The sequence below is a fragment of the Triturus cristatus genome, chromosome 3_1, assembly GCF_964204655.1.
Source record: "Triturus cristatus chromosome 3_1, aTriCri1.1, whole genome shotgun sequence".
NCBI lineage: Eukaryota > Metazoa > Chordata > Amphibia > Caudata > Salamandridae > Triturus > Triturus cristatus.
This window is the reverse complement of record NC_140583.1, coordinates 746241463-746264463: the sequence shown is the minus strand read 5'-3', so window position 1 is coordinate 746264463 and position 23001 is coordinate 746241463. Positions and strand designations below refer to the sequence as shown.

Here is a 23001-nt window from a genome sequence, read left to right as displayed (position 1 = left end):
CTGTTTGACCGCCTGTATAACCCGTTTCGTTTAACTGCCATGATTTATTATGTACTTCCATTGCTGATGTAAAGCGCTCTGATATCCTCGGGTGAAGCTAGCGCTATATAAAACCTTCTAAATAAATAAATAAATAAGAGGAGATCTGGACCACCAAGCTCTCGGAATTGGCTTGTTGGGTAAGGATTCTGGGGTCCCCTGTTGCAGGGTAGGGGCAGCAGGCAATGATCCTACGCACAGCAGCCCCTGTACAAGGCTTGGGCTAGATCCCAAGGAGGACGTCAGTGAGGACTTCATTAAAGGGGAGCAAGGGTTCAGAGGGGGTAGTCCCCAGTTGAAACACCTCTGTCAACACGTACGTCTTGACTGCTACAGAGTGCAGCAGTAGGTCCAAGCTCTCAGTCACCCTAAGCAACACCATAGAAAAAGAGGCCCCCTCCTACGTAGCCACAGTAGGATGGGAGTCCAGTCAGTGTCAGGTGAGATGTCTACCTCACTCGGATATGCCAAATCCTCATATCAGGTGTTCTCTGTATCATCCAATGATGGCAATATTCATCAGGGTCGCATTAGCCTTCCCATTAATCTCTGGTACCGGACCTGTCATAGACAAAAGCCTTGGCTCCAAATCAAAAAGCATGGCTCCAAATGGTGCCAGAACCAGCTTCTCGCGACGCCCGTCCTGCTCCGTATTGGGTTGAGGATGATGGACATTACATCATTGATGCACATCAATGCTTCTGGGGGCTTTGGCTTGAGAGTGGGTGCCAGAGAAGGTCTTAGTCTCACTGGCATTACCGTACTGCACCCAGCACCGGATCTGTGGGGCCCGACTGGTGCGGAGGGCATAACCGCCAGTGGGAACCAAGTAGGGGCCACTCCCGAACCCATTAGGGCCCAAAGTGCTCCAGAGAGCTCAGGCCGTCCAAAAATAAAGTGCAAGGCCTCATAGATCTCACATGGCTGGGTGTGGGTAGCTCCTACTCTGGGAAAATCAGGGAAGCGAAGAGGTGCGTGCTCCCTCGTCTCGTCCGAAGATTTTCACAAAAGCAGAGAAGCCGAAGACATCTTTTACTTCTTAGACTTCTTCTTCTGCTTCCAACTTTCGTCCTCTGTGAGTCCACCTCCTTCTTTTTAACTGCCCCACCTCATTAATGGCTTGCTTTACAGAACAGCTTTTTCAGCATACCACCATAATCCTGCCTTCCCATAGCCAAATATAACTACAGCCACAAATATTACAGTAAAAATGTGTTATTTGTACCTAAGAACACCAGTGCACCGGGGGACCTACTATGTGCCTGGAAAACCCCATAAAGCCGCTGCTACAGACCTGACAGGTGAAATTAAGTTATGCTATGCACAAGAGCGCCTTGCCATAACTACTGTATTGCGTCTAGAGTAGGGCAGCCGTATTCTAACTAGTTTGATAAAAGAAAGGTACAAAATCAACGTTTTTAGGCATGGGGGGGTCTGCCTAACTTGTTATCCCTAACTCAGGCTCAGAAACTCTAAAAGAATTAACTAGGGAATTGCTTTACAAAATGTGCCTACCCCATACATAAAGTATAAGACAAAAGGACATTCTGAAATCTTGGTTAGATTATTGAAGTGGTCTTCACAATACAATTCTGCCGAGCCACCATCGAGAAAAAAATTGTTTTGCACAATCAATATATTAATAGTGAATGTTTATTCTCTTGCTAGCGCCTCACTCCCTCTGCTATTCTGTTCTTGCTTCAAAAGCAGGCACAGGAACACAGTTTGAACGCCACTTGCAGTATTGGGTAAAGATAACTGGTTTTAGCAGGACTGCAGAAGTATTTTATTGATAATAACCTGCATTATCGATTTATCTCTAAGAACACAGTGCATATACTTTCAGAACAGGCAAAAGGGTATTTAGCAAATGCTCAACAAACAATCTGAATGCAGTGTCATAAAGCAAAATGATGCCCTGCCCCTGCGGAATGTGGTGTGGGACTCGCTGTTCTCATATTTCACGGATATTCAGAAAGCTTGGGCTGAAATGGGGCCCCTGAATTGTGGGGCTGCGCTAGACCCTTGCCTGCACAGGCCAGTCACCCAGACGGCAGCTACATAGAAGCAGTGACTCACCACTTAAAATAGCTAAACATTCATCAGTAATCTGTTTAGCATGCTGATTCAGTTTCCGTCATACTTCAGGTTTTCGGTGTGGGTGGCATATCTGACATTTTGACAGGAAGGGTAGGGTATAACCGTGTTTCAAAATTTGAAGCACCTATTGGTCGGATGTGACGCTCCCCCACGTGGGAAGTGGAATGTGATGCTGCTGGGCAATCGTGTGCTGCTGGGCGGGACTTAAAGCAGCTTTGTGGCTGGAGGGGCGCTGGGGTTTGGGTAGTATGTTGCGCCTGGGGGCCTAGATGCTATTGGCTTTATTCCCGGCCTATATCTCAAAAGGACTAGGAGGCCTGTTGCTGCTGGCTAAAGTGCTGACATTGAGCCTGCTGTTATCTGCTGCCGAAGCCTAGAAAGGGGAACTGCTGAACAGGCAGGGCTAGGCCTAGAGAGCATGCAGCAAGTGATTTCTAATGCATCACATCTCCTGCTAGTATTTCTATACAGAATTCTACTGCATCTCCTGCATTGTTGAGGGTTGATTTTGATGACTTGAGGTACTTGACCCACTGGTTGTGCACCATGGGTGATGCGATATTCCTCATCTCATCTATTCCTATTTCCCTCCAGGTTGTGGCGTACACTTTTTAACCGCGTTTAGCGAAACCACGTAGAGGTGTGACCATTCACATATTCACATGATGTATATACATGTGGTATTTGACACTAGGTTTAGTACACATTGCAGATTGCGCAACATTGTTTTGATTTATTCGCTTTATCGTGGGAGTGTTTCCCCGTACCAGTAGGTTTCCCCTAGTTGATGATACATTATTTTTTCCACATTGAGAATAGGTGTGTGCTAATTAGTCTGGCTCTCATCTTCCTTGCAAGCTGCTAACATTTTCTTGTCCTGATGATGACACTGACAATTTGTTGATAACATTGAAACATCGACAAACAATCTAGTGGACTAATAGGCTTGATCATAATAATAATTATTTACTCTTATTTGGAGTCTTGTCGGGATTAATTCATTTTCTCAGGCCCTAGAGATCCTTGTACACATTTACTGAATATTTTTCTGTACCGCACTATTGCACATCTTCTTCACTGATGTCACCTTCCACTTGCACTCCGTCGAATTTGGAGCACCTGTTATGTGATATTGAAATAAATTATCTGTTCATTTTGAACTGATTGATTCTGAATTGCAATTCTTTGCCTAGGGGGTTTAGACCAGAAACCTCTCCCACTGGGAACCATTGAATCTTTTCTAACCTTACTAGCCCAGGTTCCCAGGGTTACAGGATTGCCCCATAATAGTTTACGATGGTGACTTAAAGCAGCTATGCAGCTGGGGTTTGGGTAGCATGTTGTGCCTGGGGGCCTGGATGCTGTTGGCGGATCCCCGGCCTGTATCTCAAAAGGACTGGGGTGCTTGTTGCTGCTGACTGAAGTACTGATGTTGTCTCTGTTGTTATCCCCTGCTGAAGCCTTGAAAGGGGCAAGTTTGCTGGGGGACCTGACGAACAGGTGGGACTGGGTCTAGAAAGCAAGCAGCGGCTTTGCTCTCCTTAAAACCTTTTAAGGCAGAGTGTGCCTTCGCTATAAACAGCCAGAGTTATCAAAGGGCATATCCATCAAGGATAGCTGGATGTTGGAAGAGTAGTCTTTGGAGCAAATTCAGGAATGGCACCGAAGCAGCACACTTGTTTCAACGGCCCTACTGAGACAGTTGGTCGTATCCATGCCTGAGCAAATTCTTTGCTGCAGACTGGCCATCCGTGATAAGATGTTGCAGTGTTACCAATATGCGCATGTGAGTACCTTCCCAGGAAGCAAGTAGTATTGAATAACTTGAGGGCAAGGCTGGTGGAGGGAAAAATACGCTAGCAAATGTTTCCATTAATTTAGACTCTGTCAGGAGGAGTTGTAGAAAATGCATTTGGGTTAAGGTGACTTTAGGTTAAGGAAAAAAGCCGGATCCCTCGGCTCAGGTTTATGCATCCTTTCAACTTGCCTATTAACTCGGGGGCAAGGTCCTGGCTTCGCCCAAAAGCCCAAAAGCACATCAGTAAGGGCCTTAGTGAAGGGAAACAGAGGTTATTGGCTCATTTGTCCTGGGTTGAGCACCTCAATCAAAATATTTTTTCACCTCTGTTGTGTACAGACTGAGATCCAAACCTTCTACAGCCGACCTAATCACTGTTGTTAAAGAGGAGGAATCCTTTGTTGCCTGAGTCACGTTAGAGGAGGAATGACCAATATCTGGAGAGGTGTTTAGCTCACTGACATCTAGCAGATCCAGAAATAGGTTTTCAACATCATAAGGAGGATCATCACTATCTTTGCTGGCATGAGGTTGGTAGGAGTGCAGGCATGTTATCTGCGACCTTGGGGCTGGTGGCCAATAAAACTCTTTGCTCTTCTTCTGGGGTTAGTGATTTTGGAGCTGGCGTCCAGATCCAGGGTTGTGGTGTCAGTTGTAGTGCTGGAGATGAAGTGAGGTCGAGTGGGGCAGTATGCATTAGGGATGGATCCATCAGCAGTAACCCGAATGGAGGTCACCTTGGATCATTATGGCCTGAGGGCACTTCCGAAGGATCCAATGGGGTACTAAAGATTTTGCCCACGACTAGTTTAAACTTCTGGAAATGTAGAGGAGTCGTCAATGGCCCATTGAAATCTGGGAGCTTTGAAATCAACAGCGAAATTGATTCTGATTAGGGGGAACGACTCCATGGCTTGGAGTGACATGACTCTCAACAGTGGAACTGCAGGGATAAAGGCGACCTGGAGACTTTTTGTGTTGTTTGGATTTCTAGGACTGACCTGGACTTTGAAGAAGGACAGTTGCGAGACTGGCCCCAGGAATGAAATAGCGTCTGTGCCTTTGACGCTAACAGGGACTGGGCTTTCTTTGACTTCCTCCAAAGTTCCTCTGATGTTCTGCAACAGCAAGTTTGGTTTTGTGGTCACGGATGGGCTTTTTATTCCTCTGTGCACAGCATGTTCATGAGTAGAGTTGTGCCTGGAGCCGAGGCACCAGAGATAGACGATGAAGGTGTTGGTCACTGAAATTCGATGGTTGCAGTACTTCCAAGGTTTAAACCCTGTGGCTTTTAGAAAGGGACAACAGTTTTGCAAACCGGATAAATGTGAGTGAAGGAAATCTTAAACTGACAGGATTCTATAGAGCCGTGATGCAGGTATACACCAGTGGCTGCACCACTGATATTGGGCTCCCGTAAACACAAGACAAAGGGCAAAGTGAGGAAGATGACCACTCCTAAACACAAATCAAAAGCACACTTTTTACAATACTCCTAGCCGAGGACTTGTTTAAAATGTGTAAAAATGGTATGCCAGCTTTATTACGCCGTCTCCACCCTTTAACCACCATGAAGGTGGCAAAAAGAAGCAGACAAATATAAGAACCTCCTAAAAGTACAAGATGTCAACCTGAAAAAAAGGTTTTAACTGCATTATTACCAGGTTTGACAATGCTCCCGCGGCCAGAACTTTTCTCCGAGATCATGGAAGTTGTCTTCATCATCAAAGCAGCCGCACTTAGACATGCACTTCATGTCGACTTCATTGAAGAATGGCTGCTCTGGTGGGCATCTGGGATAACAGCCTAAAGTAAAGCAGAAGGAGGGAAAAAATCATTCTCCTTAGACTTCCTGTTAAATCGAAACTCAGACATACAGATCTGGTTAAAGCATTGCTGATGCACTTGAGGCCACACTAACTGAAGATCAGGTTGTTAGGTTTGGAGGAAATCTGAGTAGAAAGGACAAGTTGAGGACACGTTTTGATATTATCTTCATTCCTCGGGTATTCATGGTAAACCAGAGGAGTGAGGTGTTGCATGCAGCTATGCAGAAAGGAATATCATCCACTGTCGCGCAAGGCTAGCCTACAGGGCAATCATGCAGTGCCAGAATGGCTGGTTTGTCACTGTTTGTGGGCCTGTTTTTGGTTCTGAGGAGCCGGTTTTACTGTTGATTTCCCGTATATTAAAACACATCGGCTGCAGTACCGCCTATACAGCGTTTATTTACAATTTCAAAACGTCCCCGATTTACAAATGTGGCTACTTCTTAAGCTATCTGATTCGCTAATGGGGACCACTTCTAATATGGCGCCCGGTCAATTTTGTGTTCTCACTCCGACCCTGGAATCATGTATTGGGCTAGCTTGCCAATGCTTGCTGAAGCTGGGTTAGATATTCTGCCAAATAAGAAATGTGGAATGTAATCAAATGTTGGGTGGTCAGGGCTTTATCTTTCATGCTCTGCAACTAAGCAATGCCTGATGTACCAATAACAGGAACATACATTAAGGCCACAGTTTCATGTGCATACTGTGTATGCCTTCGAAATCGCATAGGTGAATGCGACTGATATGCTAGCACAGTCTGATCATACCACCAGGGCCCTCTCACTCCAGTCACATCACTCACGGTTGCAAAATAGAAGAAGAATGCCCTCTTGGAAACAGTTGCTGGTGTTTGCTTCTCCTTCTAATGGCAGGTGCAGCTCAGTTAGCAGCTGCGCAGTTTCACACACCTTGGCACCGCACCCTCTCTCCCCTCACCAGCACACTTCATAAATAAGTCACAGACAGAAGCTATAAATGCCCCCTCAATTGTAAATTTAAGAGCAGGTATAGCAAGGGAATTGGAAGAGAGCATGGCTATCCAGAGTTGGGCAGTCCCTGAGGTAACAATACAAACAGAAACAAGCATTGGCATAGCCAATAGGTCTCGCCTTTGGGACCTTATAAGTGTTTAGCCATGCAACAGTTGCATAACTAAGGGGCATATTATCAAGGGGCGACGATAATATTATCGCCGCTTTAGAGCCCGTTTTCAGGCGCAAAGCGGCGCTAATATTACTGCATCATCATCAAGGGCACGATGCGCGTGATTCCTTGATGTATCGCCCCTTTTTCACACGCCTCGCATCGATAATGAGATGCAAAAGAGGCGTGGCTGTGAAAAGCAACATGGGATAATATTGCGAAGGAAGCTTCGCGATATTATCAAGGAGGGTTAGCGATAAATAAAATCGCGTTAAGTATGCCTTAACTCAGGAATTTAACGTCTGTTAAATTCCTGACTAAGGGATACCTAACATGGGGGGTGGGTTGTGTGGCTAAGACCACAGGCCCCATTATCTAGGATATCGCCGTTTTCCACCATGGATAACGGCGATATCCCACCTATCTCTGGAATTTTATCGCCTCGGCGATGCGCGTTGTTGATAACGCGCTAACCGGGCGATAAATTCCAGAGATAGCCGGCGATAAATATGCAAGCGCTAAGTGCGCTTTGCGATATTTATCGCCGGCCCTTGTTAATATGCCCCTAAATACTTATAAGGTCCCAAAAGCGAGACCTATTGGCTATGCAAAGCGGCCGTACGGCCGTGAAAGTGATCACGATGAAACATCAAAGCGGCCGTGGGGCCGCTAAAGTAAAAGTAATCGCGGTAAAGCGAGGTGCGCGCGCCCGCGCACATGCACTGTAGCTCCAGGTTGGCCTGGTAGCACTTTTTGGAGCCCTCTCAATAAGTCTCGCCAGATCAGCACATGCGCTGGGTCAGGCGAGACCTAAAAAGGAATAGCGAAAGAAAAGACAGACATCCTTTTGAAGTAGGGCCCGGGGCTACAGAAAGTCAGAGCAGCAGTCTTCAATTCATAGCTGGTTAATTCGCCTCACATATACTCCTTAGCTCAGATTCACAAGAGGCCAAAACACAGTCAAAGCTTCTCAGTCAGAGGACACACTAAAGAGGTCTGCTGAAGATCTCCTAGGTCTAGGCATCTTGTTACTCGCTATGACCCTGCAAGCCCCAACTGCTATACACAGCGCTGCCGCTAAGCTCCCTTACTGTTCTGATTACATCTCAGATATGGAGGGTCCTGTGTGAAACGTTCATCCTATTCCTCTCCATTAGCAGAAGCTGGAGAACGGTAATGTGAATATAAATATGTAAGATGTAATTGTCCAACCTTAATCGCTTTTTAAAATGTAATCTTGAGTGATTTGCAACTTGTATATATGTAACTCTAACCACTAGTATCTGTAGTAGATGTATGTATTTACTACCATTGTTATGTAAATTTAGAGTTTTTCTGTTTGTATCTTTTACTTGAGTGAATTTTCAACTTGTATATATGCAACTCTAACCACTCGTATCTGTAATAGACATATGTGCTTACTACCATTCTTTTGTGAATTTAGAGTTTTTCTGTTTGTATCTTTTATGTAATTCATGTACTCCGAAGTCCTTATGTAATGTAACTGGTCATTTTGTTAAGCGCTCTGATACCTTTGGGTCAAGTTTGCGCCATATAAAATGGCATTAAATAAATAAATAAATGAAACACGCATAGCAGGAGGGCAGCAGAAAGGAGTGGGGCTGGTGTGGATGAATAGCATCTTGCTCATGCACTTCTTTGCAGTTCTAAGAACCACCACCAACAATATTTTCAAATGAAAACGAAATAGTGCAGTAGTGTGGCTGTAATACATGTGCATGGCTGCAGTTCTGAGTAAATATAGCGCCTCGCGCTCCGCGAGGCTGTTTTACCTAATACTCGGTACTGTTGCAGCTCGGGTAGGCTGACTGCTGAGACTGTCAGGGGCTGTGGTGTTGGGCCTCAGGCCCACATTACGTGAATGGTAGACACAGACATCAGGCGAGACAGTGCAGTAACTGGCCATGAGCACGTGCACTCGGGCCCTTTTATTGACGGGGCCACGTCACTCGTGGCACCCGTGATGGATGGGTGTGGGGGTGCAGTGTGTCCAGCCCTCGAGGGAGTGGCTGATATGACAGCTTCCTGCGGGACACTAGAACGTGTCTCGCAGGACACTACAAGGGCCAGAATGAGACCTGTAAACAAAGTCCCACAAACGTTTGATGGAAAACAATGAAGCATTTCCAAACCATTCTCCCAAAGAGTAAAGTTTAAGATACGGACACTGCTGTAGCATGGCTGTGTAGGGTGACCAACCGTCCATAAATTTCATGGACTGTCCATAAATTGGCCCTCACGTCCGTTGTCCGTGACGATGCTTTTTACGGACGCCTTTTGTCCGTAATTTTGGGCCTTGCAGGGAACAGAGCTGTTCCCTGTGAGAGGCCTCAGCTCCCTGATGGGGCCGCCTCGCACACCCACCTGCCCATTGTCATTCTGTATGTGGCTTATTGTTGCATACAGAATGACAATGGGCCAGTCGGGGCTGTGAAAGCATGTGGGGGCCTCCTCCAGTCTCCCCCTGGGCAGGGCATTCACTTATGGTTAGATGGATGACCTTTAAATTTAAGACTCCTCTTAGGCGATGGTATGGAGCGTGATACTGAACACTAGTCTACATAGCCTACAGAAGTACAAGGCTGACTTGAAATTTCATAACTTGGAATCCCATTTTGATTCTCACACAAATCTAGGTGTTGTGAGCTGAGCATTTAGTAAACACCAGTGACACGGGGTACAACATTTTTCGGGTGACATATTGCACATCATTCAGTTTTGACCTTCAAAATGAGGAATTGGGATTAGCTCTTGTTTCAAATGGGTCCCTGGTGCACTGAAGGGGACCACCGACCACAGCACACAAACTGCAGGATTACCGTGACCCAGACCCTTTTCTTTACCAGGCATTCTTCCGAAACACTATTGCAGCAGAAGGAAAAGATACACCAAGCAGGCAACCAAAAAGAATATGTAGAAGAGAAGTACCACGATTACAGTGTACAAAGTAAAAAAGTTAAAAAGAAGATATTATAGTTCTTTCACAGTCTCATCATTTCAGAGCAGAAGCATTGTTAATATTATATACAACGAGCCATAGTTGCTGCTTTTTTATTGATTTTATGCAACTAACATCCATTGAAAATGCCAATAGGCATGGCTTGTTGAAGGTCTAATGTTACTGGATGCAATGACAGAAACAGCAAAATACCAGTGGGGCGGCACACTATGCTCGGCACATATTTTTAGCTTAGGTGTTTTAAGCCAAGCACTTATTTAAATCAGGCACACCCCTTGGAGAGACCCTCAGTATTTTTTTATCCCATGTAAAGCCCTGGAAACAACACCATGTCACAGTCACCTCACGTCCTGGCACTGTGCATAATGCATGACTCATGACTTCCAAGTTTTCAGCTTGCCTATGTGCAGGTGCATAGTGAACCCTCCCCCACCCCTTGCTTTAGGAACTACAGCGAGGGTGAAGTTCTTGATGGGCCTCTTCTGCCTGCAACTGGATGGGTGGGTGGATGGGTAAAGTGTGGCTGAAAAGATGGGTGGCTAAGTGAAAGGGGCACGGCGAGAGAAAGCGAGGATGGATGGATGAGTGAAAGCATGAATGTATGATTGGCAGAATGGGTGCATGAATGAGTGAAAAGAAGAATGTAAAGATGGATGAGTGAAAGAATGCATGATGAGTGAAAGGGAGGGTGAAGAGCTGGATGGATGGATGAGTGAAAGGGTGGACGGATGAGTGACTGGGTGGATGGAAAAGTAAGTGAAAGGATGGCTGGATGGGTAAAAGGTTGGAAGGATGAGTGAATGTATGGATGGGTGGAAGACTGGATGGATGAGTGAAAGGATGGCTTGGTTTAAAGGGTAAATGGTTGGATGGATGAGTGATTGGATGGATGGGTAGAAGAGTGGACGGATGAGTGAAAGAATGGATTCGGTGAAAGGGATAATGGATGGATAAGTGAAAGGGTTGATGAAGGGATGGATGAGTGAAACGATGGAAGGAAGGATAGATGATGGATAAGTTTGCAAATGATTGAAAAGGTTTGGATATGGATGGACACACAGATGGAAGGACAGAATGAATGGTGAAAGACTAAATGATGGATGACAGAATGTAAATTATCATATGAAATACCACAAAAAGACCTGCACAGTTGCTCAAAGCTGCACACATAGCAAATAAACGTGAAGTGCACGATTGTCTCAACCTCATATAAACTTATTTTCACTTGTACTTAAGTCGTTGTCTATTTACTTACTATTATAGTATCGCACAACTTCCTCTGGTGTGTCTGTAAAACATACCTTTTTTCACAAAGTTTTGTCCTGAATTTTGACTTTCTGTCCTGAATTTTTAAACTTACCATCCTGAATTTGCGCCCATGCCAGTTGGTCACCCTATGGCTGTGCCCAAAGCCCTGCTCAGAAGCCCCCCGGCCGGAGCAATTAACCGTCCGCGTGCCGAACCCTCTTTGACCCCCTACCGGACACTTCCTCCACGTATATCTCACTCTTGCAGGTTCCTGCTCTGTTCCTGTGTGCCGGTTATTTCGTCTTTCTTTTCCTCTGCCCTTCCAATCCTTTTGTTTTAGAAAAATAAGTGCTAGTCCCCAAAAATGAGTGCTGGTGCCCCCCCCCCCCCCAATCCCCGGCAACCACCGCTCAAATTAAGCACTGAGCGTGAGAGGTATCAACATGCTTGCAGAGTTGTGAAAAATACATGCTGCTCTTGTTTGACTATGTGTATGAACAACTGATGCCCTTGTCCTTCAAAGATATTTTAGCTAAGACATTGAATTTAATTTTGGCACTACCTTCGTCTCACCACCCCCTTACAACCTTTTCACTGCTGTACATACCTCCTGTACTTTTTGTTTTTCTGTAATAATCTACCATTTTGTAATTCTCGACATTTGTAACTATTTTTGCTAGAGCTTGGTAATTTTAAACCCTGTAACCAAATATGTATACTGTAAGGCGATCTATCACCCTTGGGTAATGTCTGCGCGTTATAAATATACAGAAATACATAAATAAATGAATATCACAGCAGGGATGGGAAATACGGGCTATATTCTAAAAATACTGTGGGATGTACAATGGTCTAGGACAGCTGTCATGAGCACTCCTCTAGTACAGATCTGAGGATCAGTACAGAGTCCGGACTAAGGGTGCTTCAACCCAATAGTGTAATTGAAGCAATTTTTACCTTCGCAGTGAAGTTAAGCCACAGACCAGAGAAGGAAATGATTACCCTCTACAGAGTTAAATGCCTCTCAATCGCAAAATATGGGGCCTATGTCTGGGGATATTGTGACTGTTCCAGACTACAAACAGTATAAAATGGTTTCCTCCGGAGGCTTTTGATGACTCCACAGGGTACATCACACCATATAGGATACAGACTATCTGTTGTGAGGAGTCTGTGGCCAGGAGTCTATAGGTTGCCCTCTCTCTGAAACACTGAATGGTGATCTTGGTCTCATGACTTGGGGTTGCCCTGAGCTCACAGGATTCTAGGGGGAGGTAAATTAGTTTCTCAATAAGAAAGGACACTCACTAATACACCTGCAGTTTGTTTATTGGGCCTCTTCTGTAGGCCGGCCTCCAAGAAGGTTGGGAACATATTTGTGGACTTGATGCTGGCCAAGCGATGAGTGGCCATATCCTGGAAATCACCACGAGATCTAGTGTGGGAAAGTGGGTGACTGAAGTCATGCGCTGGGCACGGGCTGACGAAAAGGCGCTGCAGAGGGAGGAAGCAAGGGGAGTCTGTCACATACCTATTGGACCACTCTGGAGGGAAGTGGCTGATGAATGGGAATCCTCTGGAACTGCAGTTGACTCTGAGGAGGGGCAGATTGTGGGCCAAGTCCTTGCTGCGAAATTGAGCCAAACCCTGATAGGACTAAGGGTGCGAGGGTCCTGGTGCTGCCATAGGTAGAATGGATTGCTCTTCCTCGCCCCCCCCTATTGCCCCCTCCCACATCTCCTCCGCCACTGATGTTGTTCACTCATTCTGTGACAAGACTTAGGCATGCATGGACATGGTAATAGTTTGTTTATTAAATGAGTATTATTATCTTATAGTATCTAATCCTCCTGAAAATGTGACAATAACCCCATCCCTTGTTGGTGTTCACTTGCTCCTGTCTGCACAGCGCAGACTACAAATTGTAAACCCAGACTACTGATTCAGTGTTAATATTGTACCGTACCGCTGTATCATTTGAAATGCCAATGAATACAATTATTAATAATAACTTATTACATTGATTCACATTTTCAAGTTGAGGAGCAAGGAGGTTTTATTTTACTAATATCTGCACAAGGTGAGTGAAACCAGCTTGGCAATATATGAGGAGAGTTGGTTTCAAGCAGGGTGAATCCCTCAGTCGCCTTCCTTAATTTTATAAATAGCAAAGAATTCAGCTCTGGAGCAAGAGCTCCTACTTGGTTTCATTTTTGTTTCTGATTTATTCTGGGATGGCAGATGAGTGACCTATTCTTGCTGGCCAGATGAAAAATACCACTATGACTGCCCTACGTCTTCCCTAGGATTTTGCAATAAAATATTGAAATACTTATTTAAATCAAACCCAGACTTATTAGAGCTGACTGCAACAAAGGTGTACTTCTATCTTCTATGACACCATCCCAACTAAAAGCTGTATTTGTAAGCACATCAAAGGTCAAATTACAAACCAGCATGTCGGCCTGGAATCAGGTTGCTGTTTTGCTGTTGTAAATTGTATGATGATCAAAGGATGTAGCCATGTAAAGAGAAACTAGAATGCTGCACAAATACCTGCCCTGACAGTCCTCAGTTGGCTTCAGTAATGATGTGCAACCAGAAAAAAGTTATGCATGTTTATGAAAGATCAATAGCAATCCCTACAGTAGGAGGTATTAGAAGTTTCACATCATCACGTGTAGAGTTCTCAAAGGACCCCCGTTTTCCTGAGCTCATCAAATTATTTATATGGTCTACTCCTTGACCTGGTTTCATGCTTAGGTCTAAGCTGTCATTTAAATGCAGACAGTAGAAAGATGCATATAAGTGTCTGTGGCAAACCATGCCTGGGTCAGGTCTTGTATCCATGATTTACTTTGGTCATATGTGCACTTAAGACAACAGGCTGAGGCTCAACACTACCAAAGCCGGTGCTATTCTATGTAGCACTTTGATAATTGTGAATGTTCTTCATGAGACATTAAAAATGGACTTCTTTGTTGGTAGTTTGAACACCCACAGACGTGGAAGCTTGGAGTGTAGTGGAATAACACCATCTCACTGAAGTAGTAAGAGAGACACCGTCAGAGCATTGTGTTTTTTCAAAGGCATTTCTTAGGAACAGATTTCACATCTGGTCTTGAAAAGTGACCAGGCCAGAATCAAAGGGGCTCTTACAAACCCTTGTGTCAACTTTTGTAATGAGCTGTATGGTGTACACATCATCTACTTGACCTAGCAGGTCTAATGGGCCTACAAGACTTCGATTCTTGATGGTGGGAGTGCTTCAAAAGGGGGATCTAAGTTCATTAATTTGCTGACCTGTGCATTAGTACAGAGTAACTACTAGAGTCAAACGTAAGGTCCCCTGTATGATGCACATATCTTCATGGCCTCTTTCCTATCTATATCAATGAAGGACAAGAGAAGCATAGCACCTCTTTTCCTGGCAAAGTAATGCGGGTTCTGCTAGTTGTTCTTAGTTTACAAAGAAGTTGAGTGAGGCAAAATTGAGTTGTGTGTCCTTTGCCCTAGAACAGTCTGGCCTCCTGTTAGAACTGGGGCACCACAAATGGACACCACACGGGTTTCATAAAAATAGCGGTATCTTTATAAAAAGGACTACGATGAGGCCAAATGATAGAAATCCAACATATGCGTATTCGTGTTATTTTGCTTTGCCTGGTTATTAGGCCAGCAATCACTTGTAGGTTCTTGCGGTATTAATGAGCAATTCACGATCTCCAATGCAGTCCTAATACAATGCTATGCAGTTCGTAATGCAAGAATAATGCAGCTCGTAATGCAAGAATCAGGCAGTTCGTAATGCAAGAATAATGAGGTTCGTAATGCAAGAATCAGGCAGTTCGTAATGCAGGAATAATGCGGTTCGTAATGCAAGAATCAGGCACTTGGTAATGCAAGAAAAATGCAGATCATATTGCAAAAATCGGGCAGTTCTTAATGCAAGAATAATCTGGTTCGTAATGCAAAAATCAGGCAGTTCGTAATGCAAGAATAATGTGGTAAGCCAATCTGCGCAGTCAACTCGGGCACCACTAGGCCCCAACAACAGAGACAACAGTCGCAAGCTTACAGGGGCTGCCCCGGTACTGCTGGGAAAGTACGGGCTGCCCAGGGACTCAGCGCATCTAACGCGGTGCAGCGGGAGAGAGATCGGAGCACTCCTGTACTCCTCCTGCATGCCTCCCCAGGTCAAACACGCTTGCGGCTCATGACCGGAGTCCAAGCCTTACCTGGGTGATGCGCTGCCTCACTCTCTCTCTCACCCTCCGCTCGTCGGACGTCCTACTGGATGATCCCGATCACTTTGCAGCTCTGTTGCTGGGCGACGTTGTAGCCGGACGGGTTACGGCACTGCCTTCTCATTCTTTGACAATCTTGAGCAGATTCCTTTCGACAAACAAATATTACGATCCCTTTCAACTTGTAGCTTCCTTAGCTTAAAAAAACTCCTTTCACACATTGCGGCTTGGGCCGACGACGGCGATCTTTACTCAGAGCCTCAGTTACGATTACAGCTCGGGCCACAAACAGCAATGCAGCCGCGTGGACAATGTTTCACGCTGCGGGGGCAATGCGGTCTCGAGGCACTTTGTAAACTGCACCACTAACCACACCACAGTCTCAGGCGTGCAAAAAGCACACGCACACAGCGTCACTGAGACATGATCCTTAGTTTCAAGTAAGCCTTTAGCACTTTGCGGCTCTGGCTGGCAGCGGCAATCTTTCCTCACAGCCTCAGTTACGATGACAGCTCAAGCCACAAACAGCAATGCAGCAGCGTGGACGATGTTTCACCCTGCGGGGGCAATGCGGTCACGGGGCAACTCGTAAACAGCACTACCGACTACTCGGCAGTCTCAGGCTTGCAAAATGCATACGCACACAGCTTCGCTGAGACACACTTGGAAACTTTTATGTTCCTGAGTTTCCACAACATGAGACCAGCACTCTTCTGGCCCTTGGAGACAAGTTACTTCAGGACACAGCACACAGCAAAGCCCTCTCAAGCAGGGGGACATAGCACACAGCAAAGTCCCTTGTCCTCTCCTCAGTCAAATCAGCAAACTGTAGGCCAGCCCCAGAACACACAGCAATGGCAGTCCTTTTCTTCAGTCTCTTCAGCTGTTCTTCTTTGGTAGAGGTTCCTCTTCACCACGAAGTAGTTTCAATCCTTTTTTAGTATGGATTTCAGTCTTGAGTTCAGGGGTTTCAGCTCTTACATTTATACCCCTAAATGCCTTTGAAGTCTTTGTGTTCAGGGGGCTCTGACCCCGGTCCAAACCAGACCTGGGCGTCTTCCTGCCAGTGCACACCCTCTTCCTTTGATAGTCAGGGACTTTTTCTGCTCCTCACAGAATTCCTCCCTGGAGGGCCCTCCCTCCTGCTGCCATTGGGCCAGCTCAGGTAGGTCCCCCAGTTCAGCTTCATGCTCTACCGTAGGCTCCAAGGCATCCCCCTCAAGGGGTGCCTCCTCCTGGACCGTGGGAACTGTGGGAACCAGTTTCCCGTGCCCCCTGCCTCCTCTCTTTAAGGCAGGCACCTGGTTCACTGTTTCAGGCTCCAGGTCCTCTTGAACACCTTTACTGGCTGCCATAGACCGAGTGGTCATACAAGCCCACTCAGGCAGACCCAAAATCTGCAAATCTGCCTGGTGCGCCACCTCCTTCCAGGGGGAATTCTCCAGGTCATTCCCTAGCAGACAGTCTACAGGCATGGACGGACTTACAACAACCTTCAAGGAACCTGAGACCCCCCCACTCAAAGGGAACTAGCACCACCTTGCAGAGGTGCACGGAGTTGTCTGCTGCAACTACAGGGTGAAGCACATTGGGAACCACCTGCTCCTCAGACACCCACTGACACCTGACAGATGTCAAACTGTCTCTGTGTCTCTCAGAGCCTCCACCCTCCTTCCATTGATGGTCACCCACTGCCTGTACTTCTTAGTATTCTCAGGCAGAGAAGCTTCTTGGACCATCTCTCCACCTCCTAATGAGACCAGGGTCATACCTGCTTGCTCCTCTCCATTCCAAGGACTCAATTCCTCCCCCAACGTTACACTCACTAAACTGGTGTTGGAGCACCAGTGGGTGCAGGTGGTTTCTTGGGGCATTTAGGGGCAATGTGACCCACTTCTTTACAGAAATAACAAGTAGGAGGACCTCTATGGTCTCGCTTGCCCTTAGGGGGCCAGGACCTCTTAGCCTTGGGGGACTGGGACCCTTTTTATCTGGGAACTACTTTGGAGTCCTTTAGAGAACTCCTTGTGGTTACCCTTGTTCTCCCCCATCTTCTGATGGGGTCCCTGTACACCTTGTGGACCCTGGTGCTGGTCCAGCGGTCCGCCTCCTCAGCAAGCTTACCGCAATCAGTCAGCCTACTGTCTAAAAGATGCTGGTGCAGCTCTGGAACACATAGACTAATAAAGTGCTCCCAACAAATTAAATTGCATCAGCCCTTAAAATCAGTTACCTTGCTGCCCGTCATCCAACCATCCAGTGCTCGCGTGTACGCATTCACACTTTCCACCCAAGTACTGGATTCCAGTTTCTCGAAGTTCCTGAATTTCTGCCTGTACTGTTCAGGAGTGAGCCCATACTTGAGGTATAAAGCCTTCTTCATATTGGCATAGGTCAGGGTTCCCGCCCTCTCTAAGAGTGGTAAAACATCCCTCCCAGAAGTCTCAAAGTGTTTCCATAGGCCTGCCCCCCAATGCTTCTCAACAATCAAATGATGGACGGAATGCTGACAATGCAGACATTCTCCCCCAGTCAAGAGATCTGGGTTAAATCCATCGTTCTTTTGCCCACTACACCACCCCAGTTTAGACAAGCCAATATGCAAATCAGTCTGGACCCTGTGCCTCATGGGAACAGTCCAGCCCGAACTGCCAAGCCATGTCTTCCCTGGACCGGAATCAAGCATCCTAGGACCGGTTTCTGGCTATCAGCCGTCATCAGCCAGGATAGCTTGACTCCAGTGGTGTAGTGAGCACGGGTCCCACGTCTGGGAATACCCATCCCACTTAGGGCGAAAAGCGTTACAACAATCAAATGATGGACGGAATGCTGACAATGCAGACATTCTCCCCCAGTCAAGAGATCTGGGTTAAATCCATCGTTCTTTTGCCCACTACACCACCCCAGTTTAGACAAGCCAATATGCAAATCAGTCTTGACCCTGTGCCTCATGGGAACAGTCCAGCCCAAACTGCCAAGCCATGTCTTCCCTGGACCGGAATCAAGCATCCTAGGACCCCGAGTGGGAAGGGTATGCCCAGACGTGGGTCCCGTGCTCTCCATGCCACTGGAATCAAGCTATCCTGGCTGAAGAAGGGTGAAACCCCGAAACCGGTCCTAGGATGCTTGTTTCCAGTCCAGGGAGGACCTGGCTTGGCAGTTCGGGCTGGACTGTACCCATGAGGCACAGGGTCAAGACTGATTTGCATATGGCTGGGTTCAAACTGGAACGGCATGGTGAGCAAAAAAACGGTGGATTTAGGCCTATATCTCTGTACTGGGGTGAATGTATGACATTGTTCTGCATTCTGTCCATCAATTGTTTTTTTTGCATTTGTCACCCCGAGTGGGAAGGGTATGCCCAGACGTGGGTCCCGTGCTCTCCATGCCACTGGAATCAAGCTATCCTGGCTGAAGAGGGGTGAAACCCCAAAACCGGTCCTAGGATGCTTGTTTCCAGTCCAGGGAGGACCTGGCTTGGCAGTTCGGGCTGGACTGTACCCATGAGGCACAGGGTCAAGACTGATTTGCATATGGCTGGGTTCAAACTGGAACGGCATGGTGAGCAAAAAAACGGTGGATTTAGGCCCAGATCTCTGTACTGGGGTGAATGTATGACATTGTTCTGCATTCTGTCCATCAATTGGTTTTTTTGCATTTGTCACCCCGAGTGGGAAGGGTATGCCCAGACGTGGGTCCCGTGCTCTCCATGCCACTGGAATCAAGCTATCCTGGCTGAAGAGGGGTGAAACCCCGAAACCGGTCCTAGGATGCTTGTTTCCGGTCCAGGGAGGACCTGGCTTGGCAGTTCGGGCTGGACTGTACCCATGAGGCACAGGGTCAAGACTGATTTGCATATGGCTGGGTTCAAACTGGAACGGCATGGTGAGCAAAAAAACGATGGATTTAGGCCCAGATCTCTGTATTGGGGTGAATGTATGAAATTGTTCTGCATTCTGTCCATCAATTGTTTTTTTTTGCATTTGTCACCCTGAGTGGGAAGGGTATGCCCAGACGTGGGTCCCATGCTCTCCTTGCCACTGGAATCAAGCTATCCTGGCTGAAGAGGGGTGAAACCCCGAAACCGGTCCTAGGATGCTTGTTTCCAGTCCAGGGAGGACCTGGCTTGGCAGTTCGGGCTGGACTGTACCCATAAGGCACAGGGTCAAGACTGATTTGCATATGGCTGGGTTCAAACTGGAACGGCATGGTGAGCAAAAAAACGGTGGATTTAGGCCCAGATCTCTGTACTGGGGTGAATGTATGACATTGTTCTGCATTCTGTCCATCAATTGTTTTTTTTGCATTTGTCACCCCGAGTGGGAAGGGTATGCCCAGACGTCGGTCCCGTGCTCTCCATGCCACTGGAATCAAGCTATCCTGGCTGAAGAGGGGTGAATCCCCGAAACCGGTCCTAGGATGCTTGTTTCCAGTCCAGGGAGGACCTGGCTTGGCAGTTCGGGCTGGACTGTACCCATGAGGCACAGGGTCAAGACTGATTTGCATATGGCTGGGTTCAAACTGGAACGGCATAGTGAGCAAAAAAACGGTGGATTTAGGCCCAGATCTCTGTACTGGGGTGAATGTATGACATTGTTCTGCATTCTGTCCATCAATTGGTTTTTTTGCATTTGTCACCCCAATGCTTCTCAAGCACCTCATTCATCCTCAGTGCGATCCCATATGCTGTGAACCACGCATATATATCATAACTCCTTTGGTAATCTCGCACTAAGTCTTTGGGAATGTACACCTTATCCACTGGCACTGGCTGTGCGCTGCCACCATTCGAACTGGACTCCACCTGTTTAGCCTTAATGTCCAGTTTCCTCATGCTTAACTCATGAGCTAAGAGAATCTTCTTCTCTTCCAAGGCGAGAGCGTTCTTGCTCTCCTCTGCTCTCTTTTCACTTTCAATGACCAGCTTTTTCTCCTCTGCTTGAGCCTTAAGTTTTAAAACCTCCAACTCATGCTCTCTGACCCTTTGCTTTTCCTCCAGCTCCTCTGGGGAAAAGATCCTCCCTGAATGGTTACAACCAGCCCCTGTCCTCCCATTGGCAAATCCTGTGGACCAAATCCATTCCCTGGGTCATCCTCATCCACCTCAGCATCACCTGTCTCCTGAGCCTCTTTGGCTTCCCACCAGGCCCTCAAGGGCGTTTGCAGCTCCTCCTTCTTGGCGCTTCTTTTCATGGGACATACCAAAGCTCTGCAGAATTGCCTCAATTGATCAACTTTGTAGGTAAGCAATGCCTCAATGTCGAATTCCAATTCTGCAGCCTCACTGGCCACTTGACTCCTTTGAGACATGATGTGAGGCTTAAAGGTCGCTCAAAAAATAGAACCAAAAAATCAAAAACACAAAATGTGGTTGCGTCGTGGTCTGCGCTAAAACTAGTTTTGTTCACCAATCACTGTGAGTCAGTTGCAAATACACATTCAAATCCCCAACCGCTGATCACCAATGTTAGAACTGGGGGTCTCTAGTTGGCTGAGGTAGGAACCTTAGTCCAAATAGGGACCCTTGCTTCTAGTCAGGGTAAGGGGGGACACTCTCTTAGATAACCCCTGCTCACCCCCTGGTAGCTTGTCACGAACAGCCAGGCTTATCTCCAAGGCAATGTGTAAAGTATTTGCAAACCACACTCCCAGTAACATGGTGATAACACCACAAATGGACACCACAGGGGTTTTATAAAAATAGCGGTATCTTTATAAAAAGGAATAAGATGAGACCAACCGATAGAAATCCAATATATGTGTATTCGTAATATTTTGCTTGGCCGATTATTAGGCCAGCAATCACTTGTAGGTTCTTGCGGTATTAAAGAGCAATTCACGATCTCTAACGCAGTCCTAATACAATGGTATGCAGTTCGTAATGCAAGAATAATGTGGTTTGTAATGCAAAAATCAGGCAGTTCGTAATGCAAGAATAATGCGGTTCGTAATGCTAGAATCAGGCAGTTCGTAATGCAAGAATAATGCAGTTCGTAATGCAAAAATCAAGAATAATGCGGTAAGCCAATCTGTGCGGTCAACTCGGGCACCACTAGGCAACAACAACAGAGACAACGGTCGCAAGCTTAAAGGGGCGACCCTGGTACTGCTGGGCAGGTATGGGGCGCTCAGGGGCTCAGCGCGTCTAACGCGGTGCAGCGGGAGAGACATCGGAGCACTCATGTACTCCTCCTGCACGCCTCCCCAGGTCACACACGCTTGCGGCTCCCGACCGGAGTCCAAGCCTTACCTGGGGGGTGCGCTGTCTCGCTCTCTCTCTCTGCTCGTCGGACGTCCTGCTGGGCGATCCCGATCACGTTGCAGCTGTGTTGTTAGGCAACGCTGTAGCCGGACGGGTTACGGTGCTGCCTTCTCTTTCTTTGACGATCTTGGGCAGATCACTTTCGATGAACAACGATCACGATCCCTTTCACCTTGTAGCTTCCTTAGCTTCAAGAAATCCTTTAGCACGTTGCGGCTCGGGCCGACGGCAGCGATCTTTACTTACAGCCTCAGTTACGAAGACGGCTTGGGCCACAAATAGAAATTCAGCAGCGTAAAAGATGTTTCACGCTGCAGGGGAAATGCGGTCACAGGCGACCTTGTAAACAGCACCACTGACCACACGGCAGTCTCAGGCATGCAAAAAGCACACGCACACAGCATTGCTGAGACACACTTGGAAACCTTTATGTTCCTGAGTTTCCACAACAGGGGACCAGCTCTCCTCAGGCCCTTGGAGACAAGTTACTTCAGGACACAGCACATAGCAAAATCCTCTCATGCAGGGGGACACAGCATACAGCAAAGTCCCTTGTCCTCTCCTCAGTCAAATCCGCAAACTGCAGGCCAGCCCCAGAACACACAGCAAGGGCAGTCCTTTTCTTCAGTCTCTTCAGCTGTTCTTTTTTGGCAGAGGTTCCTTTAGATCACAAAGTTTCAATCCTTTTTCAGTATGTATTTCAGTCTTCAGTTCAGGGGTTTCAACTCTTTATATGTATACCCCTAAATGCCTTTGAAGTCTTTGTGTTCAGGGGGCTCAGACCCCGGTCCAAACCAGACCTGGGTGTCGTCCTACCAGTGCACACCCTCTTCCTTTGATAGTTAGGGTCTGGGGCCCAGACATTCAGCAGGAGGTGGAGCCATCCTCTGGGGGCAGCAACACAGCCCTCTTCACATTCCAGGGGGCTACTCCCCCCCACATCAAATGCAGGCCAGCCAGTTGCTGTCTCACCTACTCCTCCCTGGGGTCAGGACACTTCCCAGACCCTGTCACATCCAAACCCAGACAGGTATTACACAACCAGGCAGGGGCACACAGGATGGTTTAAGACAAGAAACCAGCCACTTCTAAAAGTGTTGTTTAAAAACACACAATTCAAAAACCATCTTCACAAAAAGATGTGTTATTAAATTCTGAGTACAGCACACTAAACTCCATCTCTCCATTTTATGCCTAGGGGAAGATATGCTGGAAACATGGGACTCAGCATTCCCCATTCTATCCTATGGACAGGATGGCCTTGCAACAGTGAAGAACTAATTTGGCAGTATTTCACTGTCAGAACATGGTACACTCCTCAGTACATGTCCTACCTTTCACATACACTGCAC

General features: G+C 46.9%; 1 protein-coding gene across 2 annotated transcripts in view; it reads right to left on the bottom strand.

Annotated features, from left to right (window-relative positions):
- LOC146860908 (uncharacterized) overlaps nt 1-23001 on the bottom strand; it is an 850962-nt gene that overhangs the window by 347761 nt on the left and 480200 nt on the right. For both annotated transcript variants that reach the window (XM_085644903.1, XM_085644904.1), the window contains one exon: nt 5599-5743. In XM_085644903.1, coding sequence (XP_085501029.1) covers nt 5599-5743 — 145 coding nt within the window. The remainder of the gene's footprint in view (nt 1-5598; nt 5744-23001) is intronic.